This window comes from Acomys minous (assembly GCF_964271855.1).
Source record: "Acomys minous genome assembly, chromosome: 3".
Classification (NCBI taxonomy): Eukaryota; Metazoa; Chordata; class Mammalia; order Rodentia; family Muridae; genus Acomys; species Acomys minous.
Genome location: NC_140485.1, coordinates 26,648,443 through 26,669,645, shown reverse-complemented (window position 1 = coordinate 26,669,645; position 21,203 = coordinate 26,648,443). Strand labels below are relative to the sequence as shown.

At 48.1% G+C, this 21,203-nt stretch overlaps 2 protein-coding genes across 6 annotated transcripts in view; both read right to left on the bottom strand.

The window, feature by feature from the left end:
* Positions 1-9,186, bottom strand: part of SPG11 (SPG11 vesicle trafficking associated, spatacsin) — a 69,127-nt gene extending 59,941 nt beyond the window's left edge. For both annotated transcript variants that reach the window (XM_084774271.1, XM_084774272.1), the window contains exons 1-3: positions 8,724-9,186; positions 3,546-3,727; positions 1,422-1,646 (exon numbers count right to left, since the gene is read on the bottom strand). In XM_084774271.1, the coding sequence (XP_084630397.1) occupies positions 1,422-1,646; positions 3,546-3,727; positions 8,724-8,971 (655 nt within the window). In that variant the 5' untranslated portion in view covers positions 8,972-9,186. The remainder of the gene's footprint in view (positions 1-1,421; positions 1,647-3,545; positions 3,728-8,723) is intronic.
* Positions 9,187-10,796: 1,610 nt separating this feature from the next.
* Positions 10,797-20,871, bottom strand: PATL2 (PAT1 homolog 2; the record flags this gene model as incomplete). Of its 4 annotated transcripts, none has more annotated exons than XM_084777889.1 (15): positions 20,735-20,871; positions 19,756-19,970; positions 18,328-18,408; positions 17,515-17,609; positions 16,945-17,019; positions 16,580-16,721; positions 16,114-16,234; positions 15,918-16,015; positions 15,617-15,670; positions 15,396-15,529; positions 15,077-15,272; positions 14,285-14,425; positions 12,533-12,627; positions 11,745-11,894; positions 10,797-11,039 (listed from the first exon to the last, which is right to left on the bottom strand). In XM_084777889.1, the coding sequence occupies exons 1-15, from the start codon at positions 20,748-20,750 to the stop codon at positions 11,021-11,023; spliced, it is 1,632 nt and encodes a 543-aa protein (XP_084634015.1). In that variant the 5' UTR covers positions 20,751-20,871. The 4 variants fall into 4 exon arrangements, with proteins under 4 accessions (XP_084634015.1, XP_084634017.1, XP_084634016.1 ...); XM_084777891.1 differs by having other exon boundaries at positions 15,113-15,272; XM_084777890.1 differs by lacking the exon at positions 10,797-11,039 and having other exon boundaries at positions 11,741-11,894.
* Between the last annotated feature and the right edge of the window lie 332 nt (positions 20,872-21,203).

Below are 21,203 nucleotides of genomic sequence, written 5' to 3'. Positions count from 1 at the left end.
TGAGGTTAGTGTGGGCCAGGCTGAGTTCTTAGTTATAGGACTGTTTCAAAAACCCAAAATAGAGGGATATGTTAGTGCGTGCCTTTAATCTCAATACTGGAGAGGCAGATGCAGGGGGATCTCTGTGAGTTAAGAGGCAGTTTGGTCTATATACTGAGTTTCAGAATAGTAAGGGCTACATAGTAAGACCTTGCCTCAAGAATAAATACATTAAAAAAAAAAAGAATAAATACATAAGCCAAGCATGTGGTGTACGCCTTTGATCCCAGCACTCAGGGAGGTAGAGCCAGGCAGATTGCTATGAGTTCGAGGCCAGCCTGGTCTACAAAATGAGTCCAGGACAGCCAAGGCTACACAGAGAAACCCTGTCTCGAAAAACCAAAAGAAAAAAAAAAGGATAGAAAATATATAAATAAACAAATAACAAGGGATTGTAGCTCAGTGGTAGACTAGCACACACGAGGTCTCTGACCCTAACCCCAAAACCATAAGGAAAGGAAGAGTACCCCTTTGTTTCATAAATAAGTCTCAAAAACCACTTAAGAGGTCACTTCTTAAATCTTCAAGATAATTTTACTGCCAGATGCAGGGTACAGTATTTTCAAAAACTGTTAATACTTATGCAAAACATTCATTGAAATGATTGAATTATCTGGGTGAGGTAACACATACTGGTAATCCCAGTATTTGGATATTTGAGTCCTCAAAACAAAAACAAAAAAAGAAGAAAAAAACTAATGGACTCACCACTGGACAAAATAAGGGAGTTATATTCATGTGGAAATGACATGTATCAGATCATAAGCAATCATGCATGTTACAGGCACTTAAGAAGTATAGTTTGGTAGGGAGTGGTGGTGCAAGCCTTTAATCCCAGAACTCGGGAGGCAGAGGCAAGTGGATCTCTGTGAGTTCAAGGCCAGCCTAGTCTACAAAAACTGAGTCCAGGACAGCCAGGGCTACACAGAGAAACCCTGTCTTGAGAAAAAAGAAGTATGGTTTCAGTAAATAGATAAAGGATACAAATATGGGCAAGATTATTATGAGAATAAGAATATTTGTATACATTGAAAAATATAAAGCAGCCAGGTGTGATGGTGGCGCACGCCTTTAATCCCAGCACTCAGGAGGCAGAGGCAGGTGGATCTCTGTGAGTTCGAGGCCAGCCTGGTCTACAAAGTGAGTCCAGGACAGCCAATGCTACACAGCGAAACCCTGTCTCGAAAAAACAAAACAAAACAAAGAAAAATATAAAGCAATATATGTGAGCATTTTATGAGAGTATTTTTCCCCTGAAAATTCTCACTAAAATCTAACTACTCTCCCTTTGCTCCAGTTCCCAATTAAAAATGCAAATGGCTCATCTTTGTAGGTAGTGTTTTCCACGACACATTAATCAATATGTTTACAGTTAAGGATACAGATCCAGCCAAGCATACTCAGAACAAACAGAAACTTCCTGCAGAGCTGTACATCAATAACACTGTCCGCCGTCTGTGCAGGCAAGGGCAGCGTGAGGCAGTCCAGCACTCTCAGCCCAGACTCTCTACCCGGAAATACAGTGCGTAGGAGGAGACGTCCATTGATGAGCAGTAATGACGTGTTGTTGTGAAATGACAGAATTCTCAAGGACTTGAAGGAAATGCCTGCAAACAAAAGGATGGTATCTTACAGTTGGTAAATGCGATCTTATAAACACAGAAGAAAACAGATAAAACAAGAAAGGAAACTGCATTTATCCAACTTAAGGCAGCTACTGCTCATTTCTGTGCAGATATGGGGGGGTGGGGGGGAGGGGGAGGGGGAGGAGGGAGGAGGGAGGAGGAAAGGGGAAGGAGGAGGAGGAGGAGGAGGAGGAGGAGGAGGAGGAGGAGGAGGAGGAGGAGGAGGAGGAGGATGGCTGACAATGTCCCGGGGTTCTTTTTGCTTAAGGCTGAAGTCTCAAAGCGCATCAAAGGTAGTTTCCAAAAAGCCAAGTTACCCATGAGAATCACACAAGAACAATCAGACATTTTTTTTTTCCTTAATAAAAAGAAGGATTCTTCACAGTCCAGGGTGGGAAGGATGCTACTGTATCACAATTAAAGACCCAGGCACTTGGACTTCTGTTCCCTCCTACAGCTTATTAGGCCGACAGTCAACAGCTACCAATCTAGGTCTGCACTGCCCAATAAAACACATGACTCATCAATCCATGGATCAGATGTGATTCACTGTGACTAGCATCCAAAGAAGCAGGTGAAGCTAATTTAATATATGTTAGTTCATTATGTAATCCATACAATTATTGTTGTTGTTGTTGTTATTATTATTATTTTGGTTTTTAGAGACAAGAGTTTCTCTGTGTTAGCTTTGGCTGTCCTGGACTCACTTTGTAGACCAGGCTGGCCTCAACTCACAGTGATCCGCCTGCCTCTGCCTCCCTGCTGGGATTAAAGTTGTGTGCCACCACGCCCAGCTTTTTTTTTTTAATGAGCTATTTTACTTTCCTTACAGTAAAACTTTAAAACCTGGTATGTAAAACCAGTCTGGTGGTGCAGGACTATAGTCACAGCTATTCAAGAGGCGGAGGCAGGAGAATTTTAAGTCCAGGGCCAGCCTAGGTAACTTGGTGGCAAAAAAGACCTGGAGACTTAGGTTAAGTGGAGACTTGGCTCAGTGACTGGGTGACAGCTAGCATGTTGGAGGCCATAGGTGCATTCCCCAGTATCCCTCTAAAAAAGAAAAAAAGATTTTTTTTTTGAGGAGCAGTCTTACTGTATATCCTAGGCTAGCATCAAACTGAGAGCCTGGGCTTCTGCCTTGCAGGTGCTACAATTACAGGTGTTCGTTATCACTTCAGTTCACCGTGACCTTTAAAGTAGCTTTTAGGCTTCGGATGCAACTCAGAAACCAAGCGCTTGCCAAGCACTTGTAAAATTCTAGATTTGGGGCCAGGTGTGGTGGCGCACGCTGCCAGCCTGGTCTACAGAGCGATTCCAGGACAGCCAGGGCTACACACAGAGAAACCCTGTCTCAAAAAACTAAAAAACAAACAAACAAACAAACAAAAAAAAAAAACCCCAAACCAAACCCTCTGGATTTGATTCCAAGCATAAATTAAAAGTACAATTTTAAGCTGACGTGGTGGTGCACGCCTGTAATCCCAGCACTTGCAAAGCAGAGGGCAGACAGATTACTGTGAGTTCGAGACCAGCCTGGTCTGCAAAGTGAGTCCAGGACAGCCAAGACTGCACAGAGAAATCCTATCTCAAACCACTCCCCCACCCCCACCAAAAAGTACAACTTTACTCACATTAACCACATTTCAAGTGCTCAACAGTGGCTAGTGGCTACCGTACTGAGCAGTGTAGACCGCCCTCTCAGATTTCACCTCTATCAGAACTTCTCATAAAAGACCATCATTAGCTGGGCATGGTGGCGCACTCCTGAAATCCCAGCACTTGTGATGCAGGAGGATCACATGTTTGAGGGCAGCCTATGCTATACAGTTAGGCTGTCTTGGAAAAGGAAACAAAAGGCACAAACGTAAACGTGACACTTACTGATGTCTTGATCTTCAGTGAGCTTTCGCAGTGTCCCCCCACAGCAGCTGTGCAATAAGGCTGCGTCACATCTCCCGTCTTTCAAGTCAAACTCATACAGGCGCAGCTCATCGTCTTCTCTGGCAGCGAGCAGTCTGGGCTTGTCTGTTGATGTGCTGCTGTGAGACTCCTCCCATACGAAGCTGAGAAAAGAACTTATTATATTTCTGTACCCACAATCCCACTGACCACGATAGCAGGCTAAAAGGGCAGAACGGGACGGCTTAGCTTACCGGCAACACCAACCCTACAAGCCAATCTAAGGGCATGAAGAGTATTTCAGGACTCTTTTCTCTTCCCCTCTCCTCACTTCCCCCTCTGTCCCTCTACATCATCTAAGAGTGGGGTTATGAAGTGGCTGTTTGTTTGTTTGTTGAGACAGGGTTTCTCTGTGTAGCCTTGGCTGTCCTGGACTCGCTTTGTAGACCAGGTTGGCCTCGAACTCACAGAGATCTACCTGTCTCTGCTTCTGCTTCCGGAGTGCTGGAATTAAAGGCGTGTGCCACCATACGGAAGTTTATTACTTAAATTGGACTGAAGAGATGGCTCAGCGGTTAAGAGTACTGGTTATCCTTCCAAAACACCTGAGTTCAATTCTTAGCGCCCACATGGCAGCTCACAATTGTCTGTAATTCCAGTTCCAAGGGATCTGACACCCTCTCACAGACAGGCATACATGCAAGCAGAATGCCAATGTACATAAAATAAAGGATAAAGAAATTATTAAATAAAAATTTATTACTTATAAAGTAAATATATTACTTATTATAATCAGTAAAATGGGCTTATAAAGCTGGCGATGGCTCAGTGGTTAAGAGCACTTGCTCACAACTCTCAGTAACTGCTGTTCCAGGGGATCGGACACCCTCCTCTGGTCTTGGCAGGCCATCAGGCACATGTGCACATACATACATAAAGTCAAGTATACACAGGAAATAAATGACTGCTTTAAATGGGCTTTGACTGAGTTGAATTATTTCAGATTTTAAAAACTGATTATGTACAACTGCACTTTGAGTACTCCAGAATTCTGTGGTATAGAACAGCTGCGCCCAACAGAACTTGAGACCACAGGAATGCTCCATTTCAGACAGCCACCGATCAGTAGGCATACATGGCTAGGAAGTGCTTCACCTGTGGGTACTGAAGCACAGAGGTAAAGAAAAGTTCCTTTTAACAGCCACATGTGACTAATGACCACCATACTAGACAGCACAGTCACCAATACTGGCTAGTGATGACGGAGAGAGACTAATTGTATTAAAATTCACCTTAAAATAAATGTGGCAGGCGTGGTGGCAAACACCTCTAATCCCAGCACTGGGAAGGCAAAGACAAGCAAATCTCTGTGAGTTTAAGGCCAGCCTGGTCTACAAATCAATTTCCAAGACAGTCAGAGCTGTTACACAGAGAAACCCTGTCTTGAAAAACCAATAAACAAATAAACAATCGTAAGGGCTGGACAGGTGGCTCAGGGGCCACAGAGCCAGTGCCACAAGCCTGGGAATGGTGGTTTGGATATTCAGAACCCACATAAAAGGCAGTCGGGCATGGTGGCCTGGCCGTCTGTAATGCTAGCACTCAGGAGGAAGAGACAAGACATCTTGGGGGACAAGCTAGCTATCTTGACCAGTTGGACACTGAGATTCTGACTCCAGAAATTAAGAGGAAGTGATGGCCCAGCAGGGAAAGGCACTTGCATGTAAGCTTGGCAACCTGAGTTGGGTCCCTGGAGTCCATGTGAAAGTGATCGCACAGAACCAACCCGCTTGCTGACCTCACAATTTGTGCTGCGCCATGTGTTCCTGAGCACACACACACACACCCAAACACTTCTAATAAGAAGACTTAAAAATCATTTTGGCGAGAAATCTAGGAAGATAACCCAATATCTACATTAGGCCTCTACATGCACACATGCACATGCGTGTGAAAATAAAGTGGAAAGGCCCAGGCCAGGCACAGCAGCACATACCCATTGTCTTAGCTACTTAGAAGACTGAGGGAGGGGAGATCTCTTGAGGCCAGGAATTGGACAGCTTAAGTGGCACAGCAAGACTCTATCACTGACACTCATGAGCCAGGTCTAGTGGCTCAACAGGAACCACATTCTTCAGCGGCTGAGGCAGGAACATTGAGTTTGGGACCAGCCTGGGCTACAAAGAAAGACCCTATCTCACAATCAGTCAATAGAGCCCAACACTGAAAACACTGTAGCTGAAAGAGATGAGGCCAGGAGGTGGTGGCGCACACCTTTAATCCCAGCACTCGGAGGCAGAGGCAGGCAGATCGATGTGAGTTCGAGGCCAGCCTGGTCTACAAAGTGAGTCCAGGATGGTCAAGGCTACACAGAGAAACTGTCTTGAAAAAAACAAAACAAAAACAAAAACAAAAAAGAAAGAAAGAAAAAGAAAGAGATAAGGCTAACACTCTGATAGAGTTTCAACTTCTTTTAAAAACTCTGTTTTCCTATATTAAATGGGGTGACTATTAGGTCCTTTTTAGAAAGACAGACAATTTGCATTTCTGCCCTTTATATAATAGGAATTTTTTTTTTCACCACTGAGAATTTGGAAAATAGCCTAAACATCAAATATAGAAAGGGGTAAACAAAGTAAAATACTTAAAGAGAGAATACGGTGCTATCTGATTAAAATCATTAGCACGTGAACAATATTACCCCATAGAATTTGATGAAAAAGCCAGGCGTGGTGGCACACGCCTTTAATCCCAGCACTTGGGAGGCAGAGGCAGGTGGATCACTGTGAGTTCAAGGCCAGCATGGTCTACAAAGTGAGTCCAGGTCCAGGACAGTCAAGGCTACACAGAGAGACCCTGTCTTGAAAAACCGAAAAACCAAAAAACCAAAAAAGAAGAAGAGGAGGAGGAGGAGGAGGAGGAGGAGGAGGAGGAGGAAGAAGAAGAAGAAGAAGAAGAAGAAGAAAAAGAAGAAGAAGAAGGATTTATGATATACCATAAGCCAAACAATATAAAGCAGATCTATATGCCAAACGTGCTGGTGCAGCAGTGTTTATTTGTAATCCCACTACTTGAAAGACCTGAAGAGGAGAATCAAGAGTTGGAAGCCGGCCTGGTTTACGCAGGAGCGCCAGTCTCAAACAACAAAAAGGAGAGGTGGCCCAAAGGGGAAAGAGTAGTGGCTGCTTTTCGTGAGGACCCGTGTTCAAATCCCAGCACCCACACTGAGCAGTTCGCAACTGCCTGTGACTCCAGAAGTTCTAACACACTCTTCAAGCCTCCATAAGCACCTACACACACGTGGCATTCATAGACACACACGTACATGCACATAAAAATAAATCTTTAAAAGACGAAAAATTAAAACCTATATACCTTGAGAAAAGCAGAAAGCAAACCATAACTTCTAAGACACTGTCCTTTTTTTTTTTTTTCCCTATACCACATTTTAACTGAATAAAAATTCAGTTCGATTAGACATTTTAGAGGGGCTGGAGAGAGAGCTCAGAGGGGAAGCCCAGGGTCTGACCCCAGCACCCACAGAAAAAGGTGAGCACGTGGCTCCACAGAGAGGTGGAGACAGGAGACCTGCTGGCCAGACAAGAGTGTAGCCAGCTCAGCCCACCCATAAGCTCCAGGTTCAGTGAGAGGCCCGGTCTCAAAAAAAAAAAAAAAGCAGAGATTGCTATTAGTCAAGACACCCTGTGTTGATCCCAGCCTCCACATGTGCACGCACAGGCACTCCCACCCACACCAAGCATGTGAACAGAAGAATAAAGAGGGAAAGCTGGGCATGGTGGTACATGCCTGTAATTCCAGCACTGGAGAGGTGGAGGAAGGAGTTCACAGCCATCCTTGGTTCAAGCCCAGCCTGAGCTCCATGAGACCTTATCTCAAGGGGGAAATAAGAGATGGGTCCGGCCGGGTGTGGTGGCGCACACCTTTAATCCCAGCACTTGGGAGGCAGAGGCAGGAGGATCACTGTGAGTTCGAGGCCAGCCTGGTCTACAAAGTCTACGACAGCCAAGGCTACACAGAGAAACCCTGTCTTGAAAAACCAAAAAGAAAAAAAAAAAAAAGAAAGAAAGAAGGAAAATGTAAAGAGTACATTATAATAATTGTCACTCTACCATCTCAGTCCACGGGCGCCACATGTCAGGCGTGGAGATACAAGCCTGAAATCTCAGCATTAGAAAGGGTCAATAAGGAGGTCGGAGAGATGGCTCAGAGGTGAAGAGCGCTGGCTGTTCTTTCAGAGGTCCTGAGTTCAGTTTGGCTCACAACCATCTATAAGGAGAGCTGGTGCCCTCGTCTAGCATGTATGTGTTACACGCAGGCAGACCACTGTCTAATAATAAATAAGTCTTTTTAAAGAAAGAGCTAATAAGGCAGGATTGTGAACTGCAGGCCAGCCAGGCTGTATCTTGAGACTGTGATTCAATATGGAAAAAAGTGACCCCAGAGCACGTGCATATGTGTAAACAAGAGGGGTGGGGGCGCAATTATTTCGGTGACAAAAATGGGTATTTGGGCTGGGCGGTGGTGGCGCACACCTTTAGTCCCAGCACGCGGGAGGCAGTGGCAGGTGGATAGTTGTGAGTTCAAGGCCAGCCTGGTCTACAAAGCGAGTCCAGGACAGCCAAGGCTATACAGAGAAGCCCTGTCTCGAAAAACCAAACCAAACCAAACCAAACAAACAAAAATGGGTATTTGGAATGATTTTAAAAATAAGCCTCATCTGGCGTCTTCAAACAGTCAGCATGGTAGAGCAGGCTGAGGCAGGCCTATCTCTATAGGTTCGAGGCCAGCTTAGTCTATTGAGTTGTAGGACAGCCAGGGCCACATAGTGAGAAGGAGCAGCAGCAGGAGACAGAACACAGGCTTAATACTCCTTTCTGTGACAATCTGGATTCAGACCTGTGCTGAGGGGGCTATCAAGGGGTGGGACATTTCTGCACACCCAGAAAGGGAGGGAGGGAGATGCAACAACGTGAGCTTCTCACCTAGGGATAGGAAAGGTTCCTAGAGGAATGGGGCTCCATCCTCAGTTGTCAGTGCCCTCCCACCACCCTAGATCGAGAGGAGCGCCCAGGATTCCCCTCCGGAGCGGCTCAAGTTTCAAACTCCTCCCTCACTCTGCAGCTGTCCCGCAGCACTTACTGCCTAAAGGGGCCGTGGAGGCAGCAGCTGCTTCCACCCCTACTGCCCGGCGCCAGGGAGAGCACTCGGAGATTGCCCGCAGCGGTCAGGCTCCCCAGGGCCTCCTGCTCGCGGTGCAGCTGCGCCCGCGATCCCAGCTGCGCCGTCTCCTCGGCAGGGATCTGCACCAGCAGCATAGGTAGAACCCGCTCCATGGCCCCGGCACAGCCGGAGGAGGTAGCACTTCCGGGCCCCGGCATGGCAGCCATCTTGGCCCGGGCGTTCCTTCCGGAGGCGTCACAGACTTGCGCAGTGCCTCGGACCTTGTGACTGTCTTCTGAACTGGGAGGCGGTCCTACGCCCGTTATGGTTTTAGCTTGGGTTGGGGGCGGGTCTAAACTGAATCTGCAAAACCACGCCCACCCTCGGTAAACTCAATTCAATTAACGCTAAATATTTTCTGCTGATTCTACTGTACTTGCTACCAAAGTCTTACCCCGTTGGAACACGGTGGCCGGCCCCTCTCCACTTTTTGTGCTACTGTTTGGCTGCAGGCCCTCCGGTAGTGCGGTTTTCTTGATAACAAGGACTCTTTGGTTTTGTGTTTGTTTGTTTGTTTTTTCGAGACAGGGTTTGTCTGTGTACTCTTGGCTGTCTTGGACTCACTTTGTAGACCAGGCTGGCCTCGAACTCTCAGTGATCTCCTGCCTCTGCCCCACTGAGTGCTGGGATTAAAGGCGTGTGCCACCACCGCCCAGCGATAGAACTCTTAACAGTCTAGAGTGAAGCCAGCGTGGTGGCACATACCTCTAATCCCAGCACTCTCGGGAGGCAGAGGCAGGTGGAGCTCTGTAATTTCGAGGCCAGCCTGGTCTGCAAAGCGAGCCTAGGACATCCAAGGCTACACAGAGAAACCCTATCTCGAAAAAACAAAAACACAGTCTACAACTATTAAGGAGCCCTTTCCCCTAAAAAACAAAACAAAAACCGGGCCTCAAAACAGACACCCCACCCAGTCCTGTCGGCTTCCAAGAAATCTACCCCCACGTAATTTTGGAAAGCTATCAGATGTCTGGGATCCCAGCGTTAGGAAAACCTGGCAATCTGATCTACCTCCCACTAGGAAGTTTTGACGAATAGTTTACTCAGAAAGCATTCCCTAGGCTGGCTGTTCCTTCTCCTAACTACAAACCGGTTTGTAGACCTTGCGTGGTGGGTTTTTCTGTACTCTTGGCTATCCAGCTGCAGGGTTTGGCGGTGCCAACCTTTCAGACCAATAGCCCTTCTTCTGAGGTCAAATATAACCTATTCTCTGTGGTCCTCCACCGAGGACTCTTACAGTCATGAAGATAAGCATGAATATTGAAGTCAAACGATATTCTTTGTAACAGACGGAGGAGTACAGAGCGGGATGGTGAAGGAGGTCACCTTTTAGTTTCTTCTCGGGTTAGTACACACAATCCGATATAGGGGAGAAAGGGGAGAGAGCTGAGAGGTGTGGAAAAGGAGTTTGGGCAAATCGAACAGTACCTTGTCAAGTTGTTTATTGGACTCCCGAGCCCCTTCACCGGCTTGCCAGTTACTAGGACCCCTTCCACAATCTGACCGTGTTGACTTCACTGCAGCCTCTGTTAGCATGCCTTGCTGGCTCAGTCCAGAGCCTCTCTCTACTCCAGTCCCTCTCAGCTCACCTCATGTCTCCCCACAGTATTTATAAGGAATCGATAGTGTGTGCCCATTCCTGCCCAACCTCTGTGGAAGCCTGGAGATCTCAGAAGCCTGGGCCCCACTGTGATCTTCCTGCCTGAAACGCAGCCTGGCTCATAAAAGGTACTCTAGTGTTCCCTGATGAACTCAGGACTTCATTTGACAAAAGGCAACCAAGTATTTCCTTTGCCAAGGAAGATACTTATATGCAAAACCCCCAGCCTTAGCTGGACTGTTTGGCTTACATAAAGTCTGGCAACACTGAAGCAAGGTCCCAGATTAGCGGTTTATTAAATACAAGGCCTTGTTCCTTATAAGGAAGGATATTCTTGACATAGTCGGAAAAAAAAAAAAAGGCCTTCATTGTAATTCCAAACTTACAAAAAGTTTCAACATATCATTTGATATTTCTTTAATTATGCCTAAAGTCGTCATGCCTTGATTTTAGGCAAATTGCTTAGATTTTAGGAAAGGATATGACAAAGCTTGTGGCAGGGTCCTCCAATATAACAAAATATAGGAAATATCTTCAACTGCATCGCTGTAAACAGGTGACGTAGCTCCATGTCTGATAGTTCAGTTTCTCACATGTCAGTTCCAGAATTAATAAGTCAGTAGGTGCAGGCAAGCCTACAAAGAACAAGAGTCTGCTGAAAACACGATTCCACCTTACAAATATGTATGGCTTAATTCCTGCCTGGCTCCTTCTAGTAGCTGGTAACATCTGAGGACAGAGATGAGCTCTGTTATATCTCTTATATTCTGGAGTAGTCTCTCAATTCTTTTTTAAATAAATTAGCTATTCAATGTTTCAAATTACAGCTCTGAAAATAGCATCTACAAATGACCAAACATTGGGAATAAATGCAAAGGTTTGGCTAAACAGGCCACAGGACCCTAATGACTCCTGACTGGGTTACTTGGTAAATACTTGAGTATCTAGAGTGACTTTAATTTTTTTCATTTACACACACACAAACACACACTCCATAGCAAACATTTGGAGGTCACAGGACAACTTTTAGGAGTCACTTGTCTCATTCCATCATGTGAGTCCACCTGCTGAGCCATCTCACTGGCTTTTTTTTTTTAAGAGAATCTCATCTCTCACTATGTAGCCCTAGCTGGCTTGGAACTTGCTAATATAGACCAGGCTGGCCTGGAACTCACCTCCGACCCAAGTGCTAAGATCAAAGGCATGCATTACCATGCTTGGCCCCTAGACTTTTGTCTAAAGCACATAAAAATTTTCATGACCACAGTTTACAGGAAATTTAACACACAGACCTGGACTGGCCTTGACAAGGGGTGTGACTTTATTTCTTAAGCACTTACTCCATTCTGGCTTCCAGCTGCTGAACTAATCGTTTGTCCATGTGATGGCAGAACAGGGGAAGCAGGTTCCTGGGGAAGGCTAGAGGTTCTGCCAGGGATGCCGGGGGCAGCTGAACTATCTCCCAGGCAATCAGGATCACCAAGTCTGTCCTGAGGCACAGAAAGGAATGCAGGAAACGGATATCATTCTTCCATCACAGCAGCCATTGATCCCATCCCATATAGCAATTGAGAGGCCACATCTGCACTTGGGAGATACCCGAGAAGGCCTATCCATCCTCCTTCCTATGGATCTTAACTCTCAGGAGTTAATAGTAGGAAGTGAAATGGCTCAAAGCTACATTGCAATAGACAGGTCTGTTCCACTCTAAATGTATCTTCTTTTTTTTGTTTGTTTTTTGTTTTTATTTTTGTTTTTGTTTTTTGAGACAGGGTTTCTCTGTGTAGCTTTGACTATCCTAGACTCACTTTGCAGACCAGGCTGGCCTCGAACCCACAGTGATCCACCTGCCTCTGCCTCCCGAGTGCTGGGATTAAAGGCGTGCACCACCAATGCCCAGCTCTAAATGTATCTTCTTTAATTACTATGACCCTGTCTCCTTGGGAAACCAACATTCTAGGACACCATGTAGGGCTGGGAGAAGATACAGTTCTGCTATTTCTTCTTTCTTGCCCAGCTTCCCTCCCTGGTACTTGAATGTGTTATTAAGGAACTCTTTCGTTGGGCTCACTCTACACACCCAGGGGTATTGGAGTAGTGTATTAACAAAAGGCCTCTGTGATCTTACCAAGCTGCACAGTCGGCGCTGGGTTGGAGGGAAGACTCCAGGGCCACCAGCTGCTCTCCGTGACTCAGCAGGGCATAAAGCAGAGATATCCCAAACTACGAGTGATAGAAGTTCAAGACAAGACATGTTCACCGAGGCGTTCATGCTTCTCTAGCTTTGCCATCTTCCTCCAACTAAAGGACAGGCTTGTGTGTCCAGATGGAGACCAACACCACGGGAGCCATCAGATTTTACAGCTGAACCCAAAGGAGTCGCTGCTCTGAACTCCCCACAAGTGTTTTGAGAGCTGACGGAATGAAGGCACCGGTCAGCACCTGGACTCTGGTGCAGGTAGTCTGTGGGCCATACGTTCAGAGGGACCACTTTAAGCAGAGAGGTACAGATGAGAATACACAAGAGAAGGCCCTAGAGCTTGACAGTCTGCTCTTGTGGGCTGGGTGGAGTTCAATGGTACGGGAAGTGCTCGGTGTACAAAAGCCCTTGTTTGGATGCTCAGCACAGAGACAAAGACTGCAAAGACTGCCGTTTTCCCCTTAAAAGAACCTAATATTATAAATGCATGGGGTGTCTCCATTTGTTGTTGTTTGGTTGGTTGGTTGGTTGGTTTGGTTTTTTGAGATAGGGTTTCTCTGTGTAGCCTTGGCTGTCCTGGACTCACTTTGTAGACCAGGCTGCCCTTGAACTCACAGAGATCCACCTGCTTCTGCCTCCCAAGTGCTGGGATTAGAGGTGTGTGCCATCATGCCTGGCCTTCTCTCTCTCTCTCTCTCTCTGGTAAACAATAAAAAGTTTGGAGACTTCTGACGTGGAAGCTCACACCACCACCAGCAGCCACAGAGAGAGTCCATCAGATGTGTCATTTCCCCCCCAATACAGGTCTCAGGTAGTTCAGACTAGTCTTGAACTCACCATAAAGACAAAGGCCACCTTGAAACTGTGATCCCTGTTTCTACTTTCCCATCCAAGTTCCTACCACCACACTCAATCTGGACGGAGTTCAAACCCAGGACTTTATGCGTGTCCTATCTGCACTCTTCCAGCTGAGCTGTACCCACCAGCCAAGACGTGTACTTCTTTTTTCTAAATGCCAGGACGTGAGAAGCCCTGGGTTTTTATGTCATTCCCTCCATGGCGCTCACCACAAGCCTCACCACAGGTTCAAAAGCAACACTGCCTGACGGTGTGGAAAGAAAAGGGGGAGAGAGACAGGGAAAGGAAGGGAAGCGAAAGAGGAAGTGGGGGCAAAGCAGAGCCACCCGCACCCCACTACCACAACAAGGCCCTGGTTATTTAATAAGCTCTCTGCTCAGGGGAGGTTTTTGGTTTTTTGAGAGAAGTTTGGAATGGCTTAACACTTGCTACACAGCTTAAGCTGATCTTGAACACATGAGCCCTCTGCCTCAGCTTGCAAGCACTGGGAGCACATCATGACCCGTTCTCACGAGACCTAGAGGAGTGCTGCTGCGGATGAGACTTGTGTAGAAACGAGACCGTTCTCTGACTGCTCCTTTCTAGGGGTGCCCTTTAGAAGTTGTCTACGGGAGGCCTGTTCCGGTGGCCACGCGCCAACAGAAAGATTAGCAGTTCAAGGTTATCCTTGGTTACAGGGAGATTTCTAGGTCAGCCTAAACAACGTGAGACCCTGTCTCAAGAAAATCAAAACAAACACAGAGCCATCTGTGGAAAGAAAGGTGTTTCCCCCACCCCCCCACCCCCCCACCCATCCCCCACCCCACCCCCACCCCCTATTACCTGATTCTGAAGCACCACGGAGACTGGCCGCTCTGAGGCTTCAGGTGAAAGCAACATTAAACCTTGCAGTCCCTGGAGGAGTTGGCGGAAAGTCAAATGACCGATATATTTTTGCAGAGGTTTGAACAACATGTGGAGAGCCTGCAAGAAGATCAAGAAGTGTCTCTCCCAACTCTACTTCTAAGTCCATCTCCTCATACTTTGTCTGCAGTCCCTTCCCTGGCTGACCAGCTTTAGGCATTTTCCTAGTCAGGTTCCTTGTGAGGCCTAATCCTGCTCAGAACTCTCTATTCCTAACAAGAGTCCTACAGTACTGACCTCTTATTTTACAATGGCTTTCTTTTTCTTTCTTTTATTTTTTTATTTTTATATTATTATTATTATTACTTATTTATTTATTTAGGTTTTTTTCAAGACAGGGTTTCTCTGGTGTTATTTTAGCTGTCCTAGACTCACTTTGTAGACCAGGCTGGCCTTGAACTCACAGAGATCCGCCTGCCTCTGCCTCCCGAGTGCTGGGATTAAAGGCGTGCGCCACCACGCCTGGCTTACAGTGGCTTTCTATAGGAAGTAGATAGGAGACTCACCTCTTACCAGGGGACCCTTATCTCTTCTCAAGCTCATAGCAGACTCAGACCTGTACAGCCATCCGTCTGTTTACTTTTGCTCATCATACCTGAGGATGACCTGCTGTCCTAGGGTTGGTTGTTTCTTCTGTCACGTCCCTATTTAGGGGTGGGCAACATCTCTAGGAAGGGAGGGAGTGGAGGGGCCAAAAGATCCTAAACCCACCAAGACAGTTCTGTTTTCTACTTGTCGCCACAGCACCTGGTCAGCCATGTCCCTCCAGATCAGGAGGGGCAGATGGTAGATGACATACAGGAGAAGGCTAACGGCTTGGTCACGGCGCAAGAAGGGGATCAGCCGGGCCACCAACATCTTCCCTTTCCTCACAGACAGCACCTGCAGAAGGTTATCTGCTGTCTCCCTACAGGAGAGAGAGGACCGTATTGTGACTGTTGGGCCAGGAAAGAAGGCTTCGTGGCAGTAGCAAGGCCAATACCCGCTGACTTTCCTCTTCTGAGGTAAAGTGAGACTCCCTCATACTCACCCCAGGCTGCTCTGCTCCTGGGTCCTTAAGGCCTGGAAGAGTTTCTCAACCTGGTTGCTCTGTTCCCACGAGAGGCAGTGCTGTGGAAACCCATCCTTCCGGCCCTCTTCTATCTTTAGTAACTGAAGGAACATCTGGGAATTCGGCAGTGTGGGGGAAGGGATTAATTGAGGTGTCCCTAAAAACCTGGCCAAGAACACCTCCCAGTGAGTTTATCTCACCTTTTCAATCTGGGACAACACTCGAAGCCTCTGGCTGCTTGCCGCTCCTGTATCCTAGGCACAAGAGTCCCTGGCCATCAGCCACACCATCAGTGCAGCTGGAAAAGGCTGGATACAAAGTCTGACCATACAGCTCCATCACTCTTACATCGCAGTTTAAACCCAAAGGAGAATGTGTTCTAGACAAGGCGGGTGGGGTGGAGGAAGAGGGCATGGGGTAGGGGGAGAGGGTGTGGGGTAGGGGGAGGGGAGGCAGAGAGGGTGACAGGAAAAAAAATTTGGGATGATCACACTCTCCTACCTGCTCTTGAGTCCCGTGAGATACAGCATCAATAGCTCGGCGAGGGCTAAGACATGTTGATACAGCTACCTGGCCCAGGGAACCCTGGATTCGGACCACTGCAGAAAGAGAGCCAGGATGCAAGCGATCCTCCCTAGGGACACCTACCCGCCCAGGTATCCAGCCGCATCATCCGCGTCCAGCAGCCTGGCCATACCTGACTCATAAACTCCTGCCTTTTGGATATAAGGCGTGACCAGCTTGTGGGACTCAACCCTGTTCCTCTGTCCAAGCAGCTCTTTGTCTGCCTGCCTCTTCTCTAGCTTCCGATAGTACTCCTGAGAGTCCGGGGAACAGGAGAAGTGTGTGGAGAGCTTATAAAGGCATTTCTAAGGCTCACAAAAGTGGACAGAGGCAGACACACCCACATTCCCCAGGGTAGTAAGGAAACCTCTCAAGGGATAGAGACAAACCTGGGTATTTAGAAAACAGTGAATAACCCCAGTTGACCAAAGTGTAGGAGAAGGAGCTTGGGACACTAACTTTAGAAAGATGGTGACTGTGCCAAGCACCTAACAGATGCGGCCTCTATGGGTTGGTCATAGAGAAGGTCAGAGAAGGGCCAGGAGTCCTAACTCAATCTGGCCAAGGTCAAAAGCCAGGCCTCGGGGCCCTGAGCTCACCTGGTAGTAATAGTCATCCAGGCGGGGGTTCTCGCTCTGCAGCTGAACCATCTGCACTTTGATCACCCAGTCCTTCTCTTTTCGGGTCATGAGGTTGGCGTAGGGGTCCGGCTTCAGAGACCAAGACTTCCGGGCTAGGAGACTTCAAACCAGCAGAGACATCCCTTTAGGCCAGCCCCGCCATAGTTAGTGACTTCCCAAGGAGAGGTGAAAAGGCAGTGGGGTGTCCTTGGAAGGACTGGAAAGGGCGCAGTGTTGGGCAACAGTGATGGTGGCTTGGGGGGGAAGAAGGCTGTCACAAGGAAGTATCCAGGATACATACAGGCTGGTCCCCTCCCGCCCTCCTTCTCTCATCTAGACTTTACCTCGATTCTTCTCTCCGCTGCTGCAGTAGGATCTGTAGGTGCTGAGGGTGGAGCTGGGTCAGATGACTGGGAAGGCTTAAAAGGAAACCAGCTGAGTAGAAACCTTCTGCTCTGCACCCCAACGCCTCCCATCCCTTTAGCTCCGGTAAGCTCCAGGGAACAGCAAAGGCAGCCCTATGCATCTACGAGCCTCCCCCAAATCAAAAAGCAGGAAAAAGTCACACTCCTCATTTCTCCATCCTGAGATAGGACTCTCTGTAACCGGTCTGCAGACCATCTGGGCACACCAGGCAAGCTTTTGGCTTGGTTGTGCGCAGCTCTGAGGTCTAGGCTCAGTTCTGTCAGGATAGCGGACCTCACTTCTTTAAGTTTCTTGGGGCTCTGTTTCTTCTTCCTCTGCGAGAAGGCAGAGACTGGACTATGCTTCTGGGAGTTTTATTAGTGAACCTCTCTTAAGTGTTTTTTCTGTGGCAGTTGGTAAAAGGCAATAGAGGTGGTCCTTGGTCACCATGTCTTGTGAACTGTAGGAGGAACTCAGCTTGCCCTGACAAAGCCACCTGTCACTGGTACCTGAGTTTAGGGGGCCATTGGGTCAGTGGGCTGTAGAAGAGAAAAGGATCTGGCGAAGGCTGTTGAGGTCCAAAGTGACACGCTGGAGACACAGGCTGAAAAGGAATTGGCAATAGGTAGTTCAAGAGACAAGGGGGACACTCCAGCCAGCGAGGAGAGAATGCTGCCTAGCTCAGGCCATTTCCTGTCTCTGGGTTCCTCACCAGCCTTTTGCCCCTCAAAAATTTCAGCCAACATTTTGCTTTGTTGGGGAGCCCTGGAGGCAGCTGTGGAGACTGTGCAGTCCCTGGCTGCACGGAGGTGGGGAGGACGTGCTTTTGAACATGCCTCCTGCGTTTGTGTTCTGTCTTCAGCCATTGAGGGCAGGCCCCTCTGCTTTTTTCCCTCCTCGATCAAGCCCTCAGCAGAGCTTAATTACCTCACAGCTCTCCCTACAGGATTTCCTGGTCCCCAGTTTTCACACAATTATGTAATTCGTGGATGGCAGGTGTCTTTCCTGCCCTACGTCCAGTGCTGATCATCCTCTAAGGTATTTGATAATGGTGGACAGGGGTCTAGCTTGCCCCATTTAGTATGAGTGGCAGTTCCAGGAGCACTTACTAAGGCTGTCCTGCACCACCTGGCATTTGCCAAACTCTTCCACATGATGTGGCCACCCTCCCCACAGCAGTGCCTCACTGGGGGCCCTCTGTCTCTAGGCCAAGAAGGGCAAACAACCTTACGGAGGAAGCAAGGGACACAGTACTTCCAGGAAAGGACTACTCTGCATCACTCAGTCACCTCTTCACAGGATGGAGACAAGAGCAGACTCACCGGCCACAGAAGATGCAGGGAGGCTTGTGACATCCCCAAAGCACTAGAGGCCCTGACTCCAGCGGAACTGTGCCGCTTTCTCTGGAACAGAAAAGGGGGTGGGTGGGGGGAGCCAGATTCATGTGGACCCACTACTCTGTCTTCTCCTTTTGTTTCCATGGGAACAAGGCTGGGGCAGCAAAGCCAATCATTTCAACAACCACGACAGTGAAATCCTGGCCTTCCTCCTTCATCCTCAAGGCCAAACAGGCCAGGATCCTTCTTCCTCCTGAGATGACGACTGACATTTTAGGAGTAGGTTGCAGGAGGCCTGAGTCACCTCACTTACTACTGGGGAAGTCCTTATCTTTCTCCACTGGTCATGTGAATTTAAGGGTGAAATCCTAGGAATGGCCTGCCAAGACACAAGAGCTAAGACAAAGGTGACTCACCAATAGTAAGGTCACTCACTAGCTATGGGAGACACAGAGCCCTGTTGGAGCGTTGTGTCCACACATTATGTGTAACTACACTTGGTATGCTTGTATACAGCGTGCATATGGAGGATATCCTCTGGTGTTGGTCCACAGGATTCTCTCCCCCTTTTCCTCATCAGCCTGGAACTTTGCCTGGCTGGGCGAGCTGGCTTTAAGTTTCTAAGGACCTCTTGTCCCTACCTCCCATCTCAAAGTGGCTGACATTACAGGCACAAGCTGCTGGATCCAGGCTTTTGCCAATGTTCTGGGCATCTGAACTCAGGTCCTCACATTTTCAAGGCAAGAGCTTGATGCCAACTGAGCATCTTCCCAGCCTTGTAGAATTTTGTTGTTTGTTTGTTTGTTTGGCTTTGGGGTGTGTGTGTCTGTCCTATCTTGTCCTGTCCAGGCTGGTCTATCCTGTCCTGTCCATCTGTCCTGTCCTGTCTATCCGGTCTGTCCATCTGTCTATGCTGTATCTGTCTGTTCATCTGGTTTTGCTGTCTGTCTCTCTGCCCTGCCCTGTCTTGCCATCAGTCCTGTCTGTCTGTCTGTCTGTCTGGTCTCCTCTAGGTCTTTCTGATCTTGTCTGGTCTGCTCTATTGTGTGTCTGACTTGTCCTGTTTGTCTGTCCATCTTGTCTGTCTGTGAATGGGTCTCTTTATGTAATCCAGAAGGATCCAGTCACGACGATCCTTCTGTTCCTACCTCAGGAGTCTCAGTGCTAGGATTGCAGGTGTGCACCACCGCACCTTGCTTAGGACATGGTTTTAGGTAAAGGACAGCTGCAGAAACTTAACCTGGGAGACAGAAAGAAGGGGGAGGGGAAGGAAAAAGCCCTAACTCAGCATCATACCTGGAATAAAGCCTATTAATTCACAATGGGTCTTAACAAAGAAGTCTCGGTGGTCAGAGAAGTATTGGGTGACAGTCTGTGACCGTCTAAGTTTGGGACCACTTTCTCTATCCCTACCTGCCGTGGTATGTGGGCATTTTGGATGGCACTCAGTATGGCTGGATCCCCAAGGTCATTCCCTTCCTCCCCGACTTCCGGGGCCCAGTCTGAACACACGTCTTCCTCTTCATACTCCTCCCCTTCCCCTTCCTGCAGGCGGAAGGCAGACACTAAGGCTTCTTCGGGAGCCACAGGAACCGAGAACTTGCCTGGTCTCTGGTGTAAGTGCAGACCTGGAGAAGAGACGGAGACACTGGTGTGAGAACTCTCACCTAGACAGGCCGACACTCAACAGAAACTGCTCGGAAGCCATTCTCAGAACCATTTTTAAGTATCGCCTCGGTGCTGTTCCCAGCCTTGCTGCCCCCAGGACATTCCCAGTGACCAACAGCACCTGGCAGCTAGCAAACCCCTTCCACTTTGCACATATTGTTTCAATGGCCTGAATGGAGACCACAGGCTTCTCTCTCCACCTGCTCCTCCTTAAAACCAGCATTTCTGTTGCCTCTTAAATGGACTAGTCTCAGGTGTCCCAACTCAGAGTTAGCTTCACCTTGCATGCTAGATACTTCACCCGTGCATCTACTGAACGCTCAGAGAAGTCAGGAGCATTGCTGAGAGTTTCCCCACAGGGGCAAGGAAAATAAAAGCCCAGAAAAATCTTCCTCAGTGACAAGTGGAAGAACTTTCACAGTCAGTCAGCCTGGTCTGTCTGTCTGTCTCTTTTTTTTTTTTTTTCTCTCTCTCTCTCTCTCTGGCTTTTTTGAGACAGGGTTTCTCTGTGTAGCTTTGGCTGTCCTGGACTCACTTTGTAGACCAGGCTGGCCTTCAACTCGTAGAGATCTGCCTGTCTCTGCCTCCATCTCCGCCTTTGCCTCCTGAGTGCTGGGCTAACAGGAGTGCACCACCACACCGACTCAAGCCTGGCTTCTTAACCTCTTGCCTGTGTTACCTCTGGACATCGCCATATGTAGACACCCCAGTCTATTTGCAATACCTTCAAGGCATTTCATCTCGGCAACCTAGTTGGCTTCCTTCTCAGTTGTGTCCTCCACTGATAGAGAAGCAAGGGAAACCTGGAGCAGAGAAGAGACCCAGAGACATTCTCTTCCTCAGTCAGGAAGGATGGATGACCTAAAACATCTCTGGTCTCCTTCCAGCACACCCGGGTGGATAATTATTGAGCCCGCCTTCAGGAAGTGAGATCAGCATAATCTCCCATCCCCATCCCATCAGCTCAGCTGACAGAAGCGAGGCATCTGGCTAAGCAAGGAAGAACACAACCCGGCCACCACTTTCTGTTCACGGTGACACCCTGCTGCCAATACCCACTACCTACTGCTGCTGTCCCTCTGACATGGTAGCCTGGGCCAGGGCCTGCTTGCTTCTCGTAGCTTTTGAAGGCTCAGCACTGCCTCTGCTCACCTGTTAAAGGGCCAGCATGCTTCACTGCTGAGGTGGTGGTG